Genomic DNA, 21,578 nt, shown 5'->3' on the forward strand with positions numbered 1-21,578 from the left:
TCTCTCCCAAACCTTGGTCATTCATGGACACCAACTCAGGACAGTAGCTCAGCAGTCAGGTCATGATGCAAGGAATAAATACAGGGGAGCAAATATACAAATTAAGGGGCAGCAGGACAGGCCCCAGGTGAGTGAAGTCACAGGCTGATAAGCCCCAGCATTGACCTGGGAATATAGAATGGACGATGCCCTGTGGGAGAACACCCTGCAGCTCAGCCTGTGCCTGAGCTTTGAGAGGAGATCCAGCGAGGGGGAGGCAGAGGGGTGGCCATCTGGGTGTCCTTGACCTCTGCCTATGGGGCCTAAGGCAGGTTCTGACAGGCAGAGCAGAGGGAGCAGTTCCCCTTTTCTCCCAAACTCAATGCAGGCCAGCCCCTGATTTCTAGGGACACACCACCTACTCTGCACTCAGGGCAAGGGTGAGGTCCTTGACATTAATGGGGAGGCCACCCATTGGGTTCTCTCTTGCGCTGTGCACCTGGCATCCAACATTCTATTATTCTCAACCCCGTTTCAGGATGGGAAGTTGAGGCCTAGGCTCACCCATAGTCACATTAACAAGTACGTGGTCAAGCAGGGCCTTGAGCTCCAACTTATCAGAATCCAGAATCTGTGCTTTTCCCCACTGCCCAGGCAGCCTCTTTGGCAGGAGTCCTGTGATGCTCAGTCTTTACATCTGGCCTTTCTGGTTTCAGGGTCCCATTGGGCTGGACGGCAAACCGGTAAGTGGACCCGCTCTCTCCCCTCACTGCAGGTCAGTGATCCTGGATCTCTTTGTCATTCTGCAAGACATTGAATCCTTGGAAAACGCTTTACTTAGAAAGAAAAGTCCTGGGGCTGACGGTTGTCACTAGTGGGAAGTGGAGGGGGCCATTTGAGTCACCCCTGACCCCAGTGGCCTTCCCCAGGGCACAGGTCCCCAGCTGCTGAGCTTGGCTTTCGAAGTCCAGGCGAGAGCCATCCCTAGAATGGGTGATTCTGGGTGGGGTGGGGGTGAGATCAGGAGGCAGTGAGGAGAGTGGAGGGTACGGAGGTCAAATAGCTGGTCTGAAGAGCCTGGCCACTCATGCACACGCTCGCCCCTGCTCCCCAGCACCTGTGTCTCCCATGGCCCTGTCCTCGAGGTCAGGGTCTCCCTCCCCGATTGAGACCCCACACGCGTGCTCAAGTCCACGTGGAGACTGCTTCCCACCATAGCTCCTCTCTTCATTCATTTCAGTCCTTTGGACTTGGTTCCCTGACACAAATGTTCATGGGAGAAAGGAGTCCCCTCCCCAGTCCTAGGAGCAAGTCAGCTGGAAGGGAGCATGACCCATCCAAAGCCCTCAGGGTGGACGGAATGCAGCCCCACTCACAGCCACGCCTGGCCCCGCCACTTGCCTCTCTCAGTTGAGGGACCCTAGCACCACCCAGTTACTCCCCAACTGCAGGCCAGCGAGCTAAGTGCAGCCCAGGGGTGCCAGCAATCATTTCCACTCATGTCACGGGACCAGGCATCCCCCGAAGCTACCCTGGACATGTGAATGGCATGAGCATCGGGGTCTAGGGAGACTACCCCAACCCCTGCTCTCTGAAGGGCAGGCAGCTGCTAGTGAGGCCCAGCGAGGGGCAGTGAGCAAATGACCTTGCCTTAGGGACTGGGTGAAGGAGTGCACAAGCCAGAAGGTGCAGATGGAGCACAGGGGACAGGGAGGAGCACGGGGGGCAGGGAGGAGCACAGGGGGCAGGGAGGAGCATGAAGGACAGAGGGTGGAACTTCTGGGCTGCGAACAGTGCACCTGGTACTCACCCTCTTCTCCTTCCAGGGCCACCCAGGACCAAAGGGCGACATGGTAAGAGCCCAGCTTTCCTGCCTTCCCGAGATGGGTGGGGGTTGGCCCAGCCTCACAGGCACAGCCAAGCACTGCAAAGTGGGTCCCACAGGGACAACAGGAGTGGCTGCCCGTGCTGGTCACTCCCCAGCTGTGTAAACCACGTGCCCTGGATCCTCACATCAATATGCAGGGAGGAGAAATGGGCAGGGGCTTCTCCATCTGAAGCATGAGGCTGGGAGATCCAGAGAGAGTGCACACCTGGCTGGTAGCACACAGAGGTCGGTGTCCAGCTTACTGCTCTCAAACCACACTCACATGGGCCTTGGGAGACAAGGTTTCATCTGCACTCACAGGGGACACTTTCTCTAGGAGACACCATTTCTACTGAGCCTGAGGTCCCTCAAGGCCTCATAACCCCTTCCGGGTGCTGGCTGTGCCCTGAGCCACCCCGGGACTCCAGGGGTTCTGCCCCACTGGGGCTGGTGGTGCCCAGTGGATCATCTCAGCTGGGGGTGCCACATGCATCATCCCAAAGGCCCCTTCCCCTCTCCCCATGCCTTCCTGGGAGTTTCTTTTTGGAGGTTGGGCCACTTGGCAAGTCAGGAGTAGGAGCAAGGTCTTCTCTTCCATGTCACAGCATCCCGCGGCCACCACCCAGATGGATCTGCCCAGGGTACCTGGAGTGCCTCAGGCCCCAAAAAGGTGGAGAGACAACATTTGCCCCAGCGTTCTCCTGGCCCCTACCTTCTGCAGAGCTTTGGAAATAAATTTGCTGTCTCCACAGACCATCCCTTCCAGAAGGGAATGAGGGGCTGCCCACTCTCATGGTGGGCCAGGTCTCAGCAGGGACTGATGGGCCATTAAGAGCTAATGGGCCCCTGCTCCCATACTGTGGAGTGTACTTTGGTTTTCAATAAATCCCTGCTTTAAAAAAACAAACAAACAGACAGACAAACAAAACAGCCCTGGGCTGGGGTGCATTTCTGCCTCCTAAGTTCCAGGTCACGCCTACACTGTGAGGGACCACCTCCTGCTCCACAGGTTGGTGGGCCAGGAATTTGTGCAGGGTGGTGAAAGCAATGCAGCAGGCTCCCCCTGTCCCTGTTCAGTGGGGGCCTGGCTCATGCCTTGCTCCAAGCGCTGGTGTGAAGACAACCCTTGACCCATGACTGGGGCACTGCCAGGGCATGGAGGGAGGCAGGTAATCTCGTGGGTGGAAAGGGGGATGGTGGAGTGTTGGCTGCAAGGCCTGGGCTCCAGCCTAGCTCTTCCTAACTTGCCAGCTCCCTCTGGGCCCCAACCTGTCCTCTTGACTCAGATCCAACTAATACTTATTGAGGGTTTGCCACGTGGTTGGCACTGGGCTAAGCACTTTGCATGACTGTCTCAATCCTCAGCGTAACTCTGTGCTCCAGGTCTTACTAGAATCCCCTTTGACAGGTGTGGAAACCAAGGCTCAGAGAGTCTAACTAACTTGCCTGAAGTCACACAGCTGAGTGTCCAAAACAAGATCGAAACACAGTTCTCAAATTCCTTCCCTCCCTTTTTTTATTAAGGTTTTATTACCTTCCTCCCTTTCTGTTTCCCTCACTCTTTGTCAGCCTTTCTGCCACCTTCCTTCTTTTAATGCATTTTTTATGGAGTATCTAAAATGTGCTGGGCACTGCTTCAGGTGCTAGGGATACAGACGGGAGCAAGAGAGAGACTGTTCTTGCCATCTGTAGCTCACAGTCTAGTAGGGAGACATCCTTTTAAATGATCACTCACATAACTAACAAGTTGCTTTGCAATGAGTGCTATAAAAAGATAATCCTTAGTGCCCTGGAAATCTTGGTATAACAAAAACCTCACCCAGGCCAAGGGTCGGAGATGGCTTTTCTGAGAAAGAGACTTTTGAACTAGTGCCTGAAGAATGAGGATTCAACCGAGAGAAAATAGAAAGGGGGATGGGAATGTGCTTTCTGGACATGGGAGAATAGCACGTGCAAAGGTCCTGAGGTAGGAAAATCCTTGACATGTCTGCAGAACTGGAGGAAGGGCACTGGAGGCAGAAGACCCTGGAGGCAGTGGCAGAAGAGCTGGCGCTGGAATCCAGGTTCCCCAGCAAGGTTTCCTCTCCATCACAGCTGCCTCCGCTGCAAATGCATTTCCCCCCGCCCCTACCCCATTCCCAGGCATGCTGTGCACATGCATGGAGTAGTGGAGACTGAGGCAGGAAGAAACTGCCATGCCACATTGTTATAGAGGCATAAAGGGCTTGGGGTGCTCATCCCTTCAGCCTGAGCTTCTTTCCCTCTCTGGCAGCCTTATGCTACCGTAAGGTAGCCCATGGCCCCCCAGAAGTAATAATAATGGTCATCCTCTAGGCAGCACTCTGTCATCCTCATAACAGCTTATCATCCCCACTTCATGAGAGGGGAAATTGAGGCACAGAGTGGCTAAGTACATTGCCTGAGGCCACAAAGCTCCTAAATACAACAGCTGAGATTCAGACCCATGCAGTGGAGTCTTACCCCTCGATCACACCTCCTCTCAGCAGCCAGCACTTTGTCCTGGAGGAAAGGGACCCTTCCATGGGGCCGCTTTTCCTGCCCTCATTCTGCCACACCATCCCTCTGCCCCACGCACTTGACCGCCTGTCCAGGGATCAGAGCTAACTCAACAGAAAAGGCAGTCCCACCCCCTCTCTCGTGAGCCCACATCAGTGGGATAGATCCCCTGTCTGCCTCATCAAATCCAGCAGGCCACAGAGCATCTGATTCCTGTTTGGCTTGGCATGGGTACCCGAGCTGTTAGTTGCCCACCGCTGTCCAGCATCATTACCTTGCCCTGCTCTTCATCTGTCTGTCTCCTGCCCCAGATGCTGTCCCCTCCACTGGCGTCCCACTGGGGCACTGGCACTCACCCTCATTGTTTAACCTGTGTCCTCACCTGTCAAAAGGGAGTCACCTCTGCCCCACCCCCCCACTTCACATTATTCCCAAGAACCTGAAATAAGGTGTTGAAGTGTTGGGAGGACACAGTTGTATAATAGTGTAGTTGGGGGGTGGACAAGATTGGGGGTCTGAGACTCAGGAATGACATAAGGGCTGTAAAGCAAGGCCTGGACTGAGTCCAAATCTCACCCACCACCCACAGGGCTGTCGAGTGAGGAGCGCCAGGCACTCAGAACATGCTTGGCACCCGAGAAGCAGACAGGCGCCTTAGCTATGCCTCAGTGGCGGTTAGCACAGGCCTGGTGGCAAGTGCTAAGCACATCACCCGTGGCCATGGCCCTTAAAGGGGCAGGTGCTGCCTGGCTGAAGATAACTGGTACCATGTGTTGTTGGGCCTCGACATAATTAAGAGAAACTTGAAATCCAAATTTTTATTTGCACTCTGCTTGCTCTCTTAAGTATTGGCAACTAGTTGAAATAAAACCGTGTAGGACAAACGAAATCCCTATGAAGACCACGATTGTCCCCTGGGCCACCGTTTGGGATGTCTGGTTTCAATTGTCCAAGTCTCTGCAGTCCTGAAACTCCGCCAGCCCCTCCCCCATCACACTTATATCTCTGTCCTGACAGAGGATGACCTGGTCACCTGTGGTCTGGGCCCGGGTTCACTGCCGGATGAATCATGCGCTGCAGAACTTCATTCTAAACACTCTGCCAGGCCGAGCGCGGTGGCTCACACCTGTAATCCCAGAATTCTGGGAGGCCAGCACGGGCAGATTGCTTGAGTCTGGGAGTTTGAGAGCAGCCTGGGCAACATGGCAAAACCCTGTCTCTACAAAAAGATGCAAGAGTTAGCCAAGCACGGTAGTGTGTGCCTGTAGACCTAGCTATTTGTGAGGCAGAGGTGGGAGGACTGCCTGAACCCAGGAGGCAGAGGCTGCAGTGAGCGGAGATCACACCACTGTACTCCATTCTGGACAACAGAGCGAGACCCTGTCTCAATAAAACAATAAAAGACCAATAAACACTTGGCCAGCCACATGGGCTGGGAGTGCCACATGGATGGTCCCAAAGGCCACTTCTCCCTTCCAGTGATGCTCTTGGGAGTTTCCCAGTTTGGAGGTGGCCCTGTTGACAAGCGGGGAGCAGGAACAAGGCTCTGGCACATCACAGCATGCTGCAGCCACCTCCCAGATGGACCCACCCGTGGGGATCTGCAGTGCTTCAGGCCCCAAAGAGACTGGTGGCTCAAAGGGACCTGCTAATGGCTCTAGCCAAGTCTAGAAGCCCTGACTCCCAAGGTCTGGCCCAGTTCTGAGCATTTGCCAGTGGAAACAGCTGGACCTTGGCCGTCAGACAAACCTGGGCTCCTGTCCCAGTGCCACCTTTCACTGAGCCATGGGGCCTTGTCTCTGTCGCCTCACTTGGGAGCTGGAGTGGACACAAGCATCTCCCTCACAGACACATACCTGAAGAGCCAGCCTCAGGGTGGATCCTCAGCCCATAAGGCATTTGTTTTCTCCTCCTCCCTCCACCAGCTTTGGTGCAGCCTCCTAAGAGAGCCAGAGCATGCGGGGCCCTCCCCAGACGGCAAGGGTCCCTCCCAACCCCGGCTCCTTTCCTAGCCCTGCATGGACAAGACAACCTTGAAGGAAACCTCAAGACCCCTCATATTCCTTGGAGAAGTCCAGAACATGGCTTCAGTTGCCAACTTCCTGCTTTCTCTCTTTTGCTGAAGGTTTCTCTAAGGCCCCCATTGTCTGAGGCACTGGCCCAGCACCCCCAGGCCAGAAGCTCTTCTGGTTCAGTGGGCTTCACTGCAGCCTGGGAGGCAGGAGGTGGAATGTGCTAGTGTCTCCCAGAGGCTTGATGCATGTGAGGTAGGGGGTCCCATGGAGCAGAAAACTCCCTGACCTCTAGGTAGAGCCCCTCCATAGCTGGCCCATGAGATGCTGGTGGTTGGAGGAATGGATGAAAGATGCCATCTGTTCTTCATCACAGCCCTAGTCCTGCCCACTGGGGGGTGAAGCAGCTGAGACTCTGTGAATAAGGCCACACCACCTTGAATGTGGTGGGCTTGGGATGACCTGGCCATGGCTGGTAGAGCCCAGCCTTCGGGATTCAGCCCCAGTCCCCACCCAGGCAGGTGTCCCTGATTGCCTGTCTTCTGTCTGCCCACTGACCTGTGTGTGTTTGCTTCCCACAGGGTCTGACGGGTCCCCCAGGACAGCCGGTTGGTACCTCATCCATCTATTTCCCAGCAGAGAAGCTTCTGGTGGCTGTGACCTTAGCTTTGGTTTCTAACTCTCTCATCTCTGTCTCTTTGTAGGGACCCCAGGGACAAAAAGGAGAAAAGGTAAGAGCAGTGGAGGTTTCCTAGAGTCTCCATCTCAGGAAATGGCCTCCCAGTTGGTAGAAAGGGGTCAATTATGGTTATTTTCAAACTTTAGTTTTAATTGACAGAACCAGGAAAGCCCCCGAGGTGCCGCATAATAGATTCGGTTGACACCGCTCCAGGGGACATCCTTTTCTTGGAGTGAGGGGTCCTCCTGGAGGCTGGTCCGGGTGACATCCTTTCCAGGGGTCCTCCTGGAGCCTGGCCCTCTTCAGCCTCTTTCTGGGCCCCTCCCAGCTGTCACTCCATGGTGTTCCCTGACACCTCCATGAGCCTCTGGGATTCTGAGAGGCATCAATCTGTAAACCACTGGCCTGGCCTCCTGCCCTCTCTGTCTTGTTCAATTTCTGATAGAGACACTGCTGTGCTTGCCCTTGGGCCGCTGGTACAGGGGCCTGGTGCTCCCAGCTCAGAGAAGGTGGCTTGGGGCCCCCATGGTGCCGGCTGCTCCCATCCAGTGGCTCCTGTTCAGGGCTGTCTGGTGGGCCTGCCTAGAGGGTCAACCTTTCGCCAGGCATGGGGCATAACTCCCGACTCTGCCATTATGGCAAGTGGTATAAGGCGAAGCCCCACCCCTAGGCTCCCTGGGGCCACTTCCAGGCAGGCTGTGGAAGTTTCTTCCCTGCTGCTAGCCAGGGGCAAGGGAGGGACTTAGTTCTTCTGCCTCAGAGGGCTCAGACCAAAACTAGAGCAGGAGGGCTGGTGAACGGTGACATGTGTGGCATGTCCTGAAGTGCTGGGGGTGCCCTGAGAAACAGGTACCCCCAACAAGTGCCTAACACCACCTTTCCCTTCCCTCTCCTTCCCAGGGTCAGTGTGGAGAGTACCCACACCGGGTAAGTGAACCCCTAAAATTTAGCAGGGCCCTTTGATCCATCCCTGGGGCACAGCGCCCAGCTCAGCCTCATCTCCCTGGGGTCTCCAGTTACTAACAGATCATGGGGGATCAGGAGCACCCAGTGCCCTCTGCACTCAGCAGTCAGAGAGGGGAGCTTGGGATGGTGGTGCGTCTGGTGGGAACAGCTGATGTGTCTCTCCGGCCATGTGCTGTATGGAGCCGCTCATCACCCGTGCGTGTCTGTACATCCGCCCCTTTGTACGTACGTCTGACTCGGTATGTTGGAGTCTCCTGCTGTGTGTCTGGACCTCTGCACTTGGCCCCCTGTGGCAGCGTGACTTGTGTGAGTCTGTTTGACTCCCCACCCAACCAGCATGTGTGTGCAAGTGTGTGCGTGTGTGTGGCGGTGGGGGGGTGGTGTCTGGCAGCCTAGCCGTGGCCAAAAAAGTGGGACTTTTCTATTAGTCACTGTATCAGATGATGGTGTTTCACATCCAAACCTCGATGATGGGAGATCATCAGGGACTGACTGCAGCAATTCAAGGATAAAAATCTCTCCTTGGCCTCTTTAAAAACAGAGGAAACCCTTCTCCAAGCAGGGTGGGGATTTCAGGCTGAGATGGTTCCTCTGCCCACCCCCGCCTGCTCCTTCCTTTTCCTTGCTCCACCCCAAGATACAGAACCATAAAGACTACTGTTGTCCTGTTAGGAATCTTCAAACTTGTGTTCCAGCAGCAGGGTCGATCTTGGGACAGGGGAGAGCAAGATACGCACAGCTTCCTCCAGCAGGAGCCCCAGTGAGCTGGACCCAGAAAAAAATGCCCCTCATTTTGTGGATTGGCCTCGTTGCTCCCAGACCTGGACAGCAGGGATGGGAGATGAGCATCTTTAGGCATCTCTCCCCGCTCTCATGTGCCCCATGGTGCTCAGCTTCCCTGGCTGCCCACCCCTGCCAGGCAGGTCCGGGTGGTGCGATTTTGGGAGTGGAGACAGACATAAGCCAGGCTCGGTGTCAGCTTGACTCTAGAAGGCTGTCAGGAGGGCCACGCTAGCAGGGCCTAGCCTCTGCCCAGACCCTCAGGAAGCTGGAAGGCAGGCCTGAGGTCTGGGTTCCTGGGCCAGGGAACCACTGTGAGCCTGGTACGTGAGAGGCTGGGATGGGTTTAAGGCTACGGCGGTGCTGGGCCCGGGCTGAGGAAGGCAGGCCAGCAGCAGTCAGAGCCACAGCCTGTCAGCGGCATGTGCTCCAGGGATGCAGGGGCCCTGGTGTTCCGGCCAGCCTGATCCTGATACAATAATAGAAGGTCAGCTGTGTTTATTTGAAACGATAGGCTCACAGGATTATTATGTTACCCAAAAGAAAGACAACATCCCCCAGCACAAAAGACAACACAACTGCAGACGCTTTGGTAGTGTGTCTCCCGTCCTTAGTAAGCGCTTGGGGTGGGGTGGGGGCAGGGCTCTCTGCCCCTCAGCCCAACACAAGGAAAGGGAAGGGCACAGTGACAGAAGGCTGCAGGATACCCCTGGCCACAGGGTGCAGTGAAGCCTGACCTCATGACAGTGGCACTCTGGGGAACATGTCAAGCGTGGGGTGGGGGCATAGATTTGGGATTCCAGCTGAGGGGCAGACCAAGTTTATTTAGAAGAGGGTAGAAAATCAGGGGCCTTCTAGAGATCTGTTGGCTTTCCAAGGGGATGGGTTGGGGTGGCAGGTCTCGGGGCCTGGAAGACACCAAGAAATCCAGGTGGCCCCTCCTCCATTCCAGCCTGTGGCTTCCCCAGGGAGGGAGAGGAGAGGGGTGGGGAGCAGGGGAGCTGGTGTCTATGGGCTCTCCCCTCACGGTCCCTGTCGCCCTGTCTCTGCCACCTCCATCCCCTCCCAAACTAGGAGTGCCTAAGCAGCATGCCAGCAGCTCTGCGCTCCAGCCAGATAATTGCCCTGAAGGTTTGTAGGTTCTGGAAGGTCTCCGGGCCCCTCTCCACTGAGAGGCTTCCTGAACATACAGCCCAACATTGCACATCCCCAGGCCCCGGCAGTGGGAGCGGGTGGAGCTCTGTGTGCCACTGCTGTCCAAGAAGGCAGCAGCTGTGACCTGGAAAGGCCACACTTGGGCTCCCCATCCCCAGCTGGGCGCATTCGCAGCCCAAGCAGCTCCTGGTTCTTAACACTCATCCCAGGAGTCTCGTGTGATTTAAGCGCTTTCAAAAACAAGCAGCTGATGACAGTATATGCCATCTTTGTTTTCACATGGGCTCTGATGGCCTCCTAAAGCCATGGGTTGCTCAGCTTCAATGGGTAGAGGGACTGGAAGCTGCAAGAATTTCCAGAAATGAAAATCACATTAGATAATATGACTGCAAATTGCCTCCCGCAAAAACGTGGTTGAGCTTTCTGGAGATATCTTTGCCCAGCCTCTATTTTCCAGGCCCCGCAGCCCCAGGGTGAGCCCTCAGCAGCACTTAGCATGTGCCCACGCTGGCCTCACCCTCAGCCAGCTCAAACCCCGGGGAGCTGGGCTTGGCACTGCCCTTGACCACCCTCCCCAGATGCGCTGACACCAGCCTTTCTTGCTCAACCAAAAAAAGAACCCACCAGCCGCACACCAGCCCAACTTCAAGTACCAATTTCACGGGCCCGGTGGTTCCCTGGCCAGAGCCTCTGAGTTGGCTCCCTTCTGTCCCCCAAGCAGGGACGGGTGGGGCTGGCAGTGCAACGTTGGGCTGTGTGTCCAGCAGCCTCTGCAGCCCAGCATGGCCACGGAGGGCAAGCCTGGCCGTGGGGGGTCACTGTCCCATTCCGGGGGCTGCTGGTCAACACCCCAAACTCCGACCTGGAGGCCGAGGCCAGGTGTGGACTGAGGGCCACAACTCCTCCTAAGGGACGGCTGTGCCATCCAAGGGCAAGCTCCGCTCTGCATCCTCAAGCCGTGAGAGTGCCCTGTCCACTCCTTCCCTCCCACTCCTTATGTGCACGCTAATCTCTCTTCTCTCTTCCTCTGCTCCGGTCCCTCTTGGCCGCCCTGCCCTCCTGGTGACTTTTGGCATCGATCTGAATACCTGTGATCTTTGGCCTTTGCCCTCTGGCCCTCCAACTCATCTTTCTCCTCAGCTGCTGCCTCTCCTCAATTCAGTGCGACTGGCTCCACCCCCGGTCATAAAAAGGCGGACATTCCAGGTAGACACCTCCCGTTTGTCCAGACCATGTGTGGTTTCCCAAGGGGCCTGGCAAGCCTGCTGGGGCTGCAGACAAAGCCAGAACCTCTCTCTAATTCAGTGAAATTAAATCAGACAAAAATAGGCCCACGTATACCATAGACATGGAAATACACAACACACAGGCCCCAGAAGACCCACAACTACCACCACACAATGATTACTCACAACAGCCATCAACAAGAGCTGTCAGTGTGTGCCAGGCACCCTGTTACCCATTTCACAGGCCTGGTTATATTTCATTCACCAACAGTTTTATGAATTAGCCATGATCATCCTTATTTCACAGATGAGGAAATCGAGGCTCAGAGAGGTTAACCAAGTTGCCAAGGTCACACAGCCAGTACATTGCAGAGTGGGGATTTGTACCCAGTCTCTCTGCCTGTTACTAGCTGTGTCATTTGGGGCAAGTTACTTGACCTGTGTCCCAGCCTTCTCATCTATAAAATAAGGATAATAACAGTGTCTATTTCACAGGGTTGTTGTTGATATGTAAAGCACTTGGAATAGTTCCTGGCACAGTTTAAGAGACATAATTGTTAGCTGTTTTTATTACTATTATCCATATTTTGGAGATAAGGTAACTGAGGCTCAGAGAAGTGAATTGATTTGCCCAAGGTTATACTAACAGTAAGAGGCAGAACTGAAACTGGCCTTGAAGCAGAATTGAAATTGAAGTCAGGTCTTCAGACCTCACATCCAGGGCTCTCTCAGCTGGACCTACCTCCTCTCTGCTTAGAAATGCAGACTGCTTAGCATCTGATCCCTCGTAACCTGAGTTTGGGGAGCAAGGGAATTTGTGGAGGGAATGTAGTCCACAACCCACATTGTGAGCAAGTGCTTCCTTCTTCTTCCTGCCTTCCTAACCCAAGGAGGCTTGGATAGGAGCAGATCACAAAGAACAAAGCCATCTGGCCTCTGCTCTTCAAGAGATCACAGCTTGATTCCAGGCTGGCTGGCCCGTGGCTGCCCCTGTGCTCCTCACCTTTCTCATGCTGCACCAGGTCCCCCGCCCGGCACAGGGACACTAGCAGTGGCAGGGCTCTCAGCTGCTTTCTACAAGCCTGACCGCAGAACCTCGAGCAACCATCTGGCCTGACTCAGGAGTCAGGAGCCCAAGGGCCTGGATGTTCAGGCACCTGATTGAACAAGGCTGAAAAATCCCTCCAATTAACAGCTAAAAATACAGAGGGACACGTGACTCCAGTGCCACCCAAGCCTGCAGGCCACATATCTCATTACGCCTGGCCAAATCCTCGAGAGCCTCCGTGTGCCCGAGCACTCACCAGAGCATGGCTACTCAGGAGGCCCACTGGCAGCTTAGAGAAGTACCAGGCCCACCCCTGTCACCCACCCCAGGCTGTGCCGGACCCCATTCCAGGAGAGCTGAGTCCACACTCTCAGAATAGCCATTCTCCTGGGCCCCAACAGCGACCTCCCAGCCTTAGTTGTATCAGCTGTTCTTTGTTGAGCCCTCACTGGGTTCCAGACATTGTTGTGAGAATTCTATGCAAATTATCTCATGCATTCCCCACACCAGCCATCTCACTATCCCCCGCTTTACAAAGGAAGAACTCAAGAGGGGTGCAGGATTCCATCCAGGCCACTGCATGTTACTGCCTCCCTTTTCAAGAGCAAGAGGTGGTGAAGCCAGAACTTTCTGTGCTACCCTGACCTGGTTTCCAAAGTAGAGAAAAAAGACGAGGCACCTCTGAGCTACCTGCTGCAGATTCTGCCTCCAGAATCAGGTTTTTTATGCTGTCAGCCACTATGGGACATAAAAATGCTTGTCCATTTCTTATCAATAAACCAATATTGATTTTACAGGCTCTGCAAGCCGCTTAAACATTGGGTCTAAGATTCACCGAAAAAGGAAGCTTTATATGAAATATGATGTGCTTAGCAGATGGTGCTGGAGGTCATTTCCAAAGAGCAGAAAGTGTAGACGGTGAGCCCTTTTTGCTGGGGGCTTACTTGGAAAGAATAGGAAGAGTCTGCGGTTCCAACTTTGGGTCCTGGCGCCACCCTGAATTCCCATGTGACTTTGATCAGGGAATTCAACTTCTTGGAGCCTCAGTTTTCTCTTCTGTAACATAGGACTTGTGACGTTATGAAGATTCTAGAATTTCACAGCCAGAAAGGAGCTCGGGAGTTTGCTTCAGACTAAGCCTCCCCCATCTTGTGAATGTAGAAACCCACAAAAAATATAAACACACAAAGTACAGGATTCTGAGGAGGTTCCGAGACCCAAGCAGCTGAATCAGATTTGATGTGGTTGAAAAGGAGGCTGCACTGGTCCCTTTTTAAGGCCTGAGGCTTAGTGAAGCCTTTCTTGGTTCAGAAGAAACACTGACACCTGAGACTTATCAACAACCAACATGCAGCCGGGTGGGGGACCTGCAGTCAGGGCAGCTGCCAAAGTGATTTCAACACCTGCTCCTCTGCCATGGACACCCTGAGCCCTAAAGTGGCTTCTCAGAGGGTGTGGCAGGATAGGGCCCAGGCTCCAGAGTGACACTGCTAGATGCCATCTGCCTACAGGTTTTCCAGCCAAAAGATGGTGCAAGCAGGTCTTGCTGAAAGCTTACATTTCTCATTCCCAGGTTGTGCACTCCTATTTATCACCACCACTTCCCTCTAGAGTTTGCAGCAAGCATCATCAGCTGCCTTCCTCACATGGGGAAGCAGGAGACCCCTCAGGTGTGTCATAGGGGCTTGCTGAGATCCTCTGCGAAAGGTGGGCCGGCCTGGAACTCCAGCCGCCTGCATCCCCCAGCCTCCACCCTGGAGCTCCCACACCTGCCAGGAGGTTCTGCTTCAGTCCATCTGCAGGGATGGGCCCCTCCTCACAAGAGCTAAGCCCAGATTGATCCCAGAGAGGTCATTTAGAAAATAACAAACCAAGGAGCCAGGCTTGGTTTAGATCTAAGATGACTTTGTGTTGCCCCAGCCCTGAGATCTGGGTCACGTGCACCAGGCCATCTCCTCCTCCAGGGGGAGCATGATGCCATCCCTACCTCCCTGGGCTCACAGTCCATCCCGTGGACAGGCATGGTGGGAAGGCTGGGCTCAGAGCAGCTGGCTGAGGAGACAAGGGAATAATAACAGCCTCCCCACGCAGCATAAAGCACTTCCACACAGCTTCCAAACTCTTTCAATGAAACCAAAGATTGCAGGCTCAATTGCCCTCCCAGACCAGGCAGATCACCTTAAGTAACAGAAGCAGGCTGTGTGTGAGAAGGGCTAGGAGGGAGAGGACAAAAGCAGCCAGAGAACTCAGGCCCCACTTAACAGGCAGCCACTCCTTGGACGTAGGAATGTGGGCCCAGCACAGCCAGGGTTCCCAGTGTTTTGTCAGAAGCCACCAATTCAAATTTTATATGTAAAGTCTCTTGCTGAGTTGTTTAGTGAGCCAAACAAAATTCCATGGGCTTTGACCTAAGGATCCCATTTGATCCTCTGGGTCAGATAATCAAAGACAGCAAAAAGCTGAGACAGGAAACGAGGGCTATTGTTCCCATTCTATGGCTGAGAGACTGGGGCTTAGGGAGAACTGTGCCTCGCCACACAGGGAGGGTGACAGAGGCAGGCCCAGGCTGAAGATTCAGGCCATCTGGCCAGGCTGGGAGCAGGCCTTTGGTTGGGCCAGGGGCTGTCTCCCACCCACTCCTCTGCCTCTGCCCTCCCGCAGAATGTCTCTCCGCAGCAACTCCTCTTTGGAAGCCCCACCTTCAGGGACCTAACATCTTGGCGTTCTTCTCACTGCCACCAGCCCCTGCATGTCATCACCACTACCACAGCATCATCACCATCATGCCACCGCCTCCTCCCCCCATCACCACTCCTTCCCAGCAGAAATCACAGCAGGCCTTCACTGGGTGCATGGCCTGAGGGTGGGGGACGGTCTGCAGCTCTGGGGGCCTTTCCTCTAACATTCGTTTCCATGAACCTCAGGGTGAACAGAGCCAGGCCAGCATCCAAGGTCCACCAGGGCCCCCAGGCCCCCCTGGACCAAGTGGACCTCTGGGGCACCCAGGACTGCCAGGGCCTATGGGGCCACCCGTAAGTATTCCCTTCCTCTCTCCTTCAAGACTTGTCCCAAGAACTCTCTGGAAACCTCCAAACCTTGAATAGGCAGTGGGTCCCCTACAAAAAGCAGAAATGCCTTGGCAGGGCCATTGGATGTGGGTGAACCATGCAAGGGGCTATTCATCCCCATCACACTCACCACCTGTTGCACTCTGGCTCTGAAACACAACCTGGGCCATGTTCCCTGCCTTCCAGGGAGGAGACCGCCAATGGCCTGCCTGCCCCGTTCCCAGCCCCAGCAGAGAGGAATTTGGAAAGAGAATTCCCAAGGGCACCTCTGATGGCTATCCCTGAGCCCCTTAGCAAAACCTGAGTCGGGCAGTGGGTTCTGAAGGAGGTAGTGAGGGGTCATCCAACTACCTGGCACCCCAGTGAACATGCCTTCCAGGGGCGTGTGCAGGTTTCATACTGCTGGGCCACCTGCCAGCTGAGCTGAAGGTCCAGTCAGCCAAGAGACCTGCGCCAAGCCTGAGGATGCATCAAGCCTGCGGGGCCTGCAGGGTCACTGCCTGGAGGACTCCAGAGAGGCCAACTGGCACCTCTCCAGGCTGGACCACATTCAAGTGACAGGTCAAGCCCAGCGGCCACCAAGTCACCCATGTTCACGCCCTGGCTAAGACTCCACTCTTTCCCAGCCCAATTTATACAACAAAGCCCCAGGACAGAATAACTCAGTGGGTACCTGGACTTCAGAGAAAACGGGTCTTCCACCCACCCGTAAGACTAATGTTATTGGAGAGGCAGGTAAAGGGCAAAATGCTTTTTAAATAATGTTTTTCCCATGTGGTAGAAAAACCAAAACAAAACCTGTTTTTCCTTCTTATGACAAAAGCACCATAAATTAATTGTGAAAAGAATGGAACATAGACAAAGAAACATCATGTTTGTGCGCATCTCTGATAGTTTTGCTGGAATAGAGTCCCAGAGGTGGAATCACTGGGCCAGGATGTCCCCAGCAAATAGCACCCTGTGTGTACAGCCACATTCTAGATGGCCTGTTTGCATGTCTGGGCCCCTTGGCTGCCCAGCTTTCAATCTCAAAGCTTGTTATAGGGTCTCCCTGGGCCGGGCCACAGCTATGGCCGAACAGAGCATCCACCTTGGCTGGGAAGGCCAGCACAATGACCCCTGCAATGCTTGACCCCTGAAATGAATTTTAAATTTTTCCACAATTTCGCCCCAGCACCCCAGAGAGGGGGGTTAGTCTTATTTCCACCAGTTTTTAGATGGGAAAACCTGAAAGGAAGGGAAACTCAGGAAACGGAACCAAACTAAGGCAAGAAAACCAAAAAGTGCTCCAAATTCACTTTTTGCTGACCGCTGCCCTTTCCACCCCACCCCCTCCTAACACTTGGGGCTCTCATCCACTGAACCCAAGCCAGGTGGTTTTCTTTGTTAGGTTGTTTATAACAACAGCAACCACCAAAAAAAGAAAACCAGAGAGCATGTTTCTTAACCCAATTGCAATAGACCAGACTCAGGCATCACGGCTTTCTCCAGCCCACGTTTGCTGTCCACACCTACACCCAAGGCTGCGGTGGAGCCAGCCTTCCCTGGCCTCTCCCTCGGCTCACACCACCTCACTGTGGCCAGCTGCCATGCCCACAGCACCATGGGCAGAAGGAGACAGAGGGCTCCTCCGCTGGCAGGCAGGACCAAGGGCAAAACCGAGGCTTTGCTGGGCAAGGCCGGCTTTCTAGGGAGGGGTTCCAATTAGGAGGTGGGTGAACGAGGATCTGGACCAAACCACACTGTCAATTTAGCATGATGCTGCTGACCTACTTTCCATGGGCGAGCACAGCAGAATTGCCCACGGCCCCCACATGGCTGCAAAGAGGGACATAAGCCTGTTATCCCCATGTGCCCTCAGCAGGTTTCAGATCCCCTTCTAGGACCCACTAGAGCTGTTGGCTATAGCATGCCTATTCTCTTGCCATAGCTACTGGGAGCTGCTCTGCCCCTAGAGTCTACTGTAAGTATGGCTAGCCCCAACCAGCTCTACTCACCCTTTTTTTTTTTTTTTTTTTTTTTTTTTGCTTCCACAGGGCTTACCTGGGTCTCCTGGACCAAAGGTGAGTGTCCTTCTGGGTGATGTGTTGAACAGGTGGGAGAATTCCCTGCAGGAGGGAGGGGGAGGCAGCACAGAAGGTGACTGAGGCAGGAGCAGAGAGGGATCTCAGCTGAGAGACAGATCAAGCTTGACCCACTTACAAAACACCACCCTTCTCAGGAACTAATTTGATTCCAACAAGAATTGCACTTCTTGTGTGCTCACGCCAATGAAGCAAGTGCTACGGGCTGGCATTGAAGGCACAGTCCACCCTCTAAGGAGTGTAGCATCTAGCTGGAAACTCTAAGCTCATGCCCAGAACACCGTCACAATATCCCAATAAAATAGTGTTTTATAAGGTGTCAGAATGGGAAGAGACCTCTAGGGTAATCCAGTCTCCTGTGAACCCTCACCCAGAAGCCCACAATGTCAAACAGGCTCTCCCTTTGAAGCTGGGGACCCTGGGGCTCTGGGGACAAGAAGATGCCAAGTGCTGATTGTGCCTAACTATCTTATAAATGCAGAAGCTAAGAGCCCTGTGGGAAAGTGACTTGTCCATGTTCAATAGAATCAGGTCTCCTGGGTCTCTACCCAAGTGACTCTTCCCACCATTCCTCAGCCTCTGCAAAGTGGAGCCTGTTCTCAAGAGTAGAACAATCTGTGTTGGCCTCAGAGGAAGCTAAGAGCTATTGCTCCTGGGAAGGCTGGAGATGGGTGTTGAAGGGGCAGTGGAACTTGGAGTCATTGAGAGGAAGAGGGACAGTATTGTGTGGGGAACAGCACAAGTCAAAGTTTGGCAGTGGGAAAACCTCTTTAATGGCCTTCTCTTTGTTTTCCCAGGGAGACCCAGGGATCCAGGGCTACCATGGCCGGAAGGTAAGATGGAGGGGGAGGACCCAAGTGGGGCAGGACTTTGGACAAATCAGTGGCCTACTGGACCTCAGACCCAAGAGGGTCTCTCCCTTCCAACCTAGGTGGCTGTGCCTGTAGTGAAGCAGGCCAGGTTCTCACTGGCCCCCCGAGGGCCTGTTAAGTGGGAGCCAAATTACTGGGATCCACCTAGGCAGAATTCTTTCTGTGCTGAGCCAGGATGTAGGACATGGAGGGGTCCAGCTCTTACAGGCCAGAGAGTCAGAAGCACTCCTGCACAAATAACCCCAGTGAAGGCAGACTTTATTAAGTGCTACTGTCACAAGGCACTGCATGATTACAGGAAGTGGAGAGACAAATTTCAGGTTGAGAGAAGTTTGGGAAATATTCTGGGAGAAGACAGCCTGAGAACTCAACCTTGATGAATGGGCAGATGTATCAGTTATCTATTGCTGTGTAACAAACCATTCCAAGTTTACTGACTCTCTGTCACAATTCTGTGGATTGACAGTCTGGGAATTCTGCTAATCTCACCTGGGCCCACTCATGCAGTCACACCAAATGACAGATAGAAGGGTGGGAGGGAACAAGATGGCCCCATTCACATGTCTGGTTGTCAATGCTGGCTGTGGGCTGGGGGGCCCTGTTCTCCACATGGCCTCTTATCCTCCAGGAAGCTAGACAGACTTCCTTACAGCACAGCAGGTCCAGGGCAGCATTCAAAATGGGCAGGTCCCAGTGCATAAAGACTTGTCACGTATCTGCTTGTATCACATTTTCTAATGTCTTATTGGTTGAAGCAAGTCACATGACCAAGTCATGTGAGTCAGTGTGGGAAGAGTCTTAGGCTCTACTTCTTCATTGGAGGAGTAGAAAGCATTTGTGGCCTTTTTGTTTGTTTGTTTTTTGTTTTTGTTTTTGTTTTTGTTTTTTTTGAGACAGAGTCTAACTCTGTCACCAGGCTGGAGTGCAATGGCGTGATCTCGGCTCACTGCAACCCCCGCCTCCCAGGTTCAAGTGATTCTCCTGCCTCAGCCTCCTGAGTAGCTGGGACTACAGGTGCACACCACCATGCCCAGCCAGTTTTTGTATTTTTAGTAGAGATGGGGTTTCACCATGTTGGGCAGGATGGTCTCGATCTCTTTTTTTTTTTTTTTTTTTTTTTTTGAGACGGAGTCTCGCTCTGTCGCCCAGGCTGGAGTGCAGTGGCGCGATCTCGGCTCACTGCAAGCTCCGCCTCCCGGGTTCACGCCATTCTCCTGCCTCAGCCTCCCGAGTAGCTGGGACTACAGGCGCCCGCTACCACGCCCGGCTAATTTTTTGTATTTTTAGTAGAGACGGGGTTTCACCGTGTTAGCCAGGATGGTCTCGATCTCCTGACCTCGTGATCCGCCCGCCTCGGCCTCCCAAAGTGCTGGGATTACAGGCGTGAGCCACCGCGCCCGGCCCGGTCTCGATCTCTTGACCTCATGATCTGCCCACCTCAGCCTCCCAAAGTGCTGGGATTACAGGCGTGAGCCACCGCGCCCAGTTGTGGCCATTTTTAATCTACCACTGTGGGCCTTCCACTAGAAAATCTGAATGGAAACAATATTTTAGATAGGTAAACAATTTGAGCAAAGACCCAGAAGCAGTCATTATAATAACTGTAATAGCAATAATAATTTTATGGTAGTCACTACTTACTGAACACATACTATGGTCTAGGCACTATCTTTCAACAGAAACTGCATTATTTTTAGCCCTAAAACCACTCTGTGAGGCTGGTATGACTATTCTCCTATTTAAAAAATGAGAAAACTGTGTGTCTTAGTCCATTTCATGTTGCTATAACAGAATACCACAGACTGGGTCATTTATAAAGACAAGAAATTTATTTCTTACCATTTTGAAGGCTGGGAAGCCCACAGTCAAGGGGCCCATATCTGGTGAGGACCTTCTTGTGTCATCCCATGGTGGACAGTGGAAGGGCAGGAGAGGGCGAGAGAACACGAGCAAGAGAAGGCTGGGCTTGCTTTTATAACAAACCCACTGTCGCAATCACACACCCACTCCCACAATAACTAACCCACTTCCATGATAACTAACCCACTCCCACAATAACTAACCCACTTCCATGATAACAAACCCACTCCCACAATAACTAACCCACTTCCATGATAACTAACCCACTCCCACAATAACTAACCCACTCTCATGATAACTAACCCACCCCCACAATAACTAACCCACTCTCACAATAACTAAACCACTCCCACGATAACTAACCCACTCTTACAATAACTAATTCACTCCCACAATAACTAACCCGTGATAACTATCCCACTCCCGCGACAGCAACATTAATTTATTCATGAGGGCAGAGCTATCATAATCTAATCACCTCTTAAAGGTCCCACCTCTCAACACTGTTGCATTGGGGATTAAGTTTCCAACACAAGAGCTATGGGGGACACATTCAAACCATAGCACTGGAGCTCTCCAAAGTCTCCTGGCTCATAAGTGGCAGAGCAGGAGTTCAATTCCAGGTCTGGGTCCTTCCCATGGTACCACCTGCTGTAAGGAGTGCAACCCTGCCCTCCAGACCCTGGCTGGGAAGCTGCTAGAGCCTTCCAGGAGGAGAAAAGAAGCAGGAAGGAAAGGCAGCAGCAGGAGAGGGGCAGAAATGTTGGGAAGGGAAGAAGCACTCCCTCCAAAGCACATTCCTCGCACACTGCAGTCATGAGGTTGCCATAACCACATGGCTTTATGGGCGCCTGGTGAATGAAATGGCAAGACCTGAGAGATCTTTAATTAGTTCTACATAAACTAAGACATTTGTATTGTATCAGGAAGTGGAAATCAGCCCCCGCAGTTGCCTCTATCCACTCACACAGACTCATAAAATTTACTGCCTCCTGGTGCAACGCGGGATCAGTTTTTCATTAGCAGCAGGGCCAGCTCTTTCAAGCTGTGAAGGAGTTGCAGGGCAGCAGAGGGTCTCCAGGCATCACGGCGATGCCCTTGGCTGGCATCATACCATGACAGGTGTCTGCATTCTGCTGCAAACTGGAAGAGTGATTCATCCAGAAGGGGCACGGGGTCTGCTGTCCTGAGTACGGAGAATCCTCTGCTTGGGGTTAGGGTGTCCTGATGCTAGAGGGCCTGGTCCCAGGACAGTGGCAATCCTAGACTCAGATTGTAGGAAGAAACATGTAACCCAGGCTACATTGAATTTGCAGAGAAGACCAGTGTAGCCCTCCTGATGGGGCAGCACTTCCGGTCCCCAGGAAGCGGGAGATTTGCTCAGAGCCTCCCTGCTCTAGTGTGGAAGAAGGATCATACTTTCTTTTGCATGACTAGAAGTAGAGCAAGTGCCAATGAATAAACT

At 53.4% G+C, this 21,578-nt stretch overlaps 1 protein-coding gene across 1 annotated transcript in view; it reads left to right on the forward strand.

Annotated features, from left to right (window-relative positions):
• Nucleotides 1-21,578, forward strand: part of COL13A1 (collagen type XIII alpha 1 chain) — an 86,907-nt gene that overhangs the window by 15,359 nt on the left and 49,970 nt on the right. The window contains exons 6-14 of the mRNA XM_016918471.3: nt 696-722; nt 1,806-1,832; nt 6,957-6,983; nt 7,080-7,106; nt 7,955-7,981; nt 11,096-11,161; nt 15,154-15,261; nt 17,334-17,360; nt 18,179-18,214. Coding sequence (XP_016773960.2) covers nt 696-722; nt 1,806-1,832; nt 6,957-6,983; nt 7,080-7,106; nt 7,955-7,981; nt 11,096-11,161; nt 15,154-15,261; nt 17,334-17,360; nt 18,179-18,214 — 372 coding nt within the window. The remainder of the gene's footprint in view (nt 1-695; nt 723-1,805; nt 1,833-6,956; nt 6,984-7,079; nt 7,107-7,954; nt 7,982-11,095; nt 11,162-15,153; nt 15,262-17,333; nt 17,361-18,178; nt 18,215-21,578) is intronic.

This window comes from Pan troglodytes, chromosome 8 (genome assembly GCF_028858775.2).
Source record: "Pan troglodytes isolate AG18354 chromosome 8, NHGRI_mPanTro3-v2.0_pri, whole genome shotgun sequence".
NCBI lineage: Eukaryota > Metazoa > Chordata > Mammalia > Primates > Hominidae > Pan > Pan troglodytes.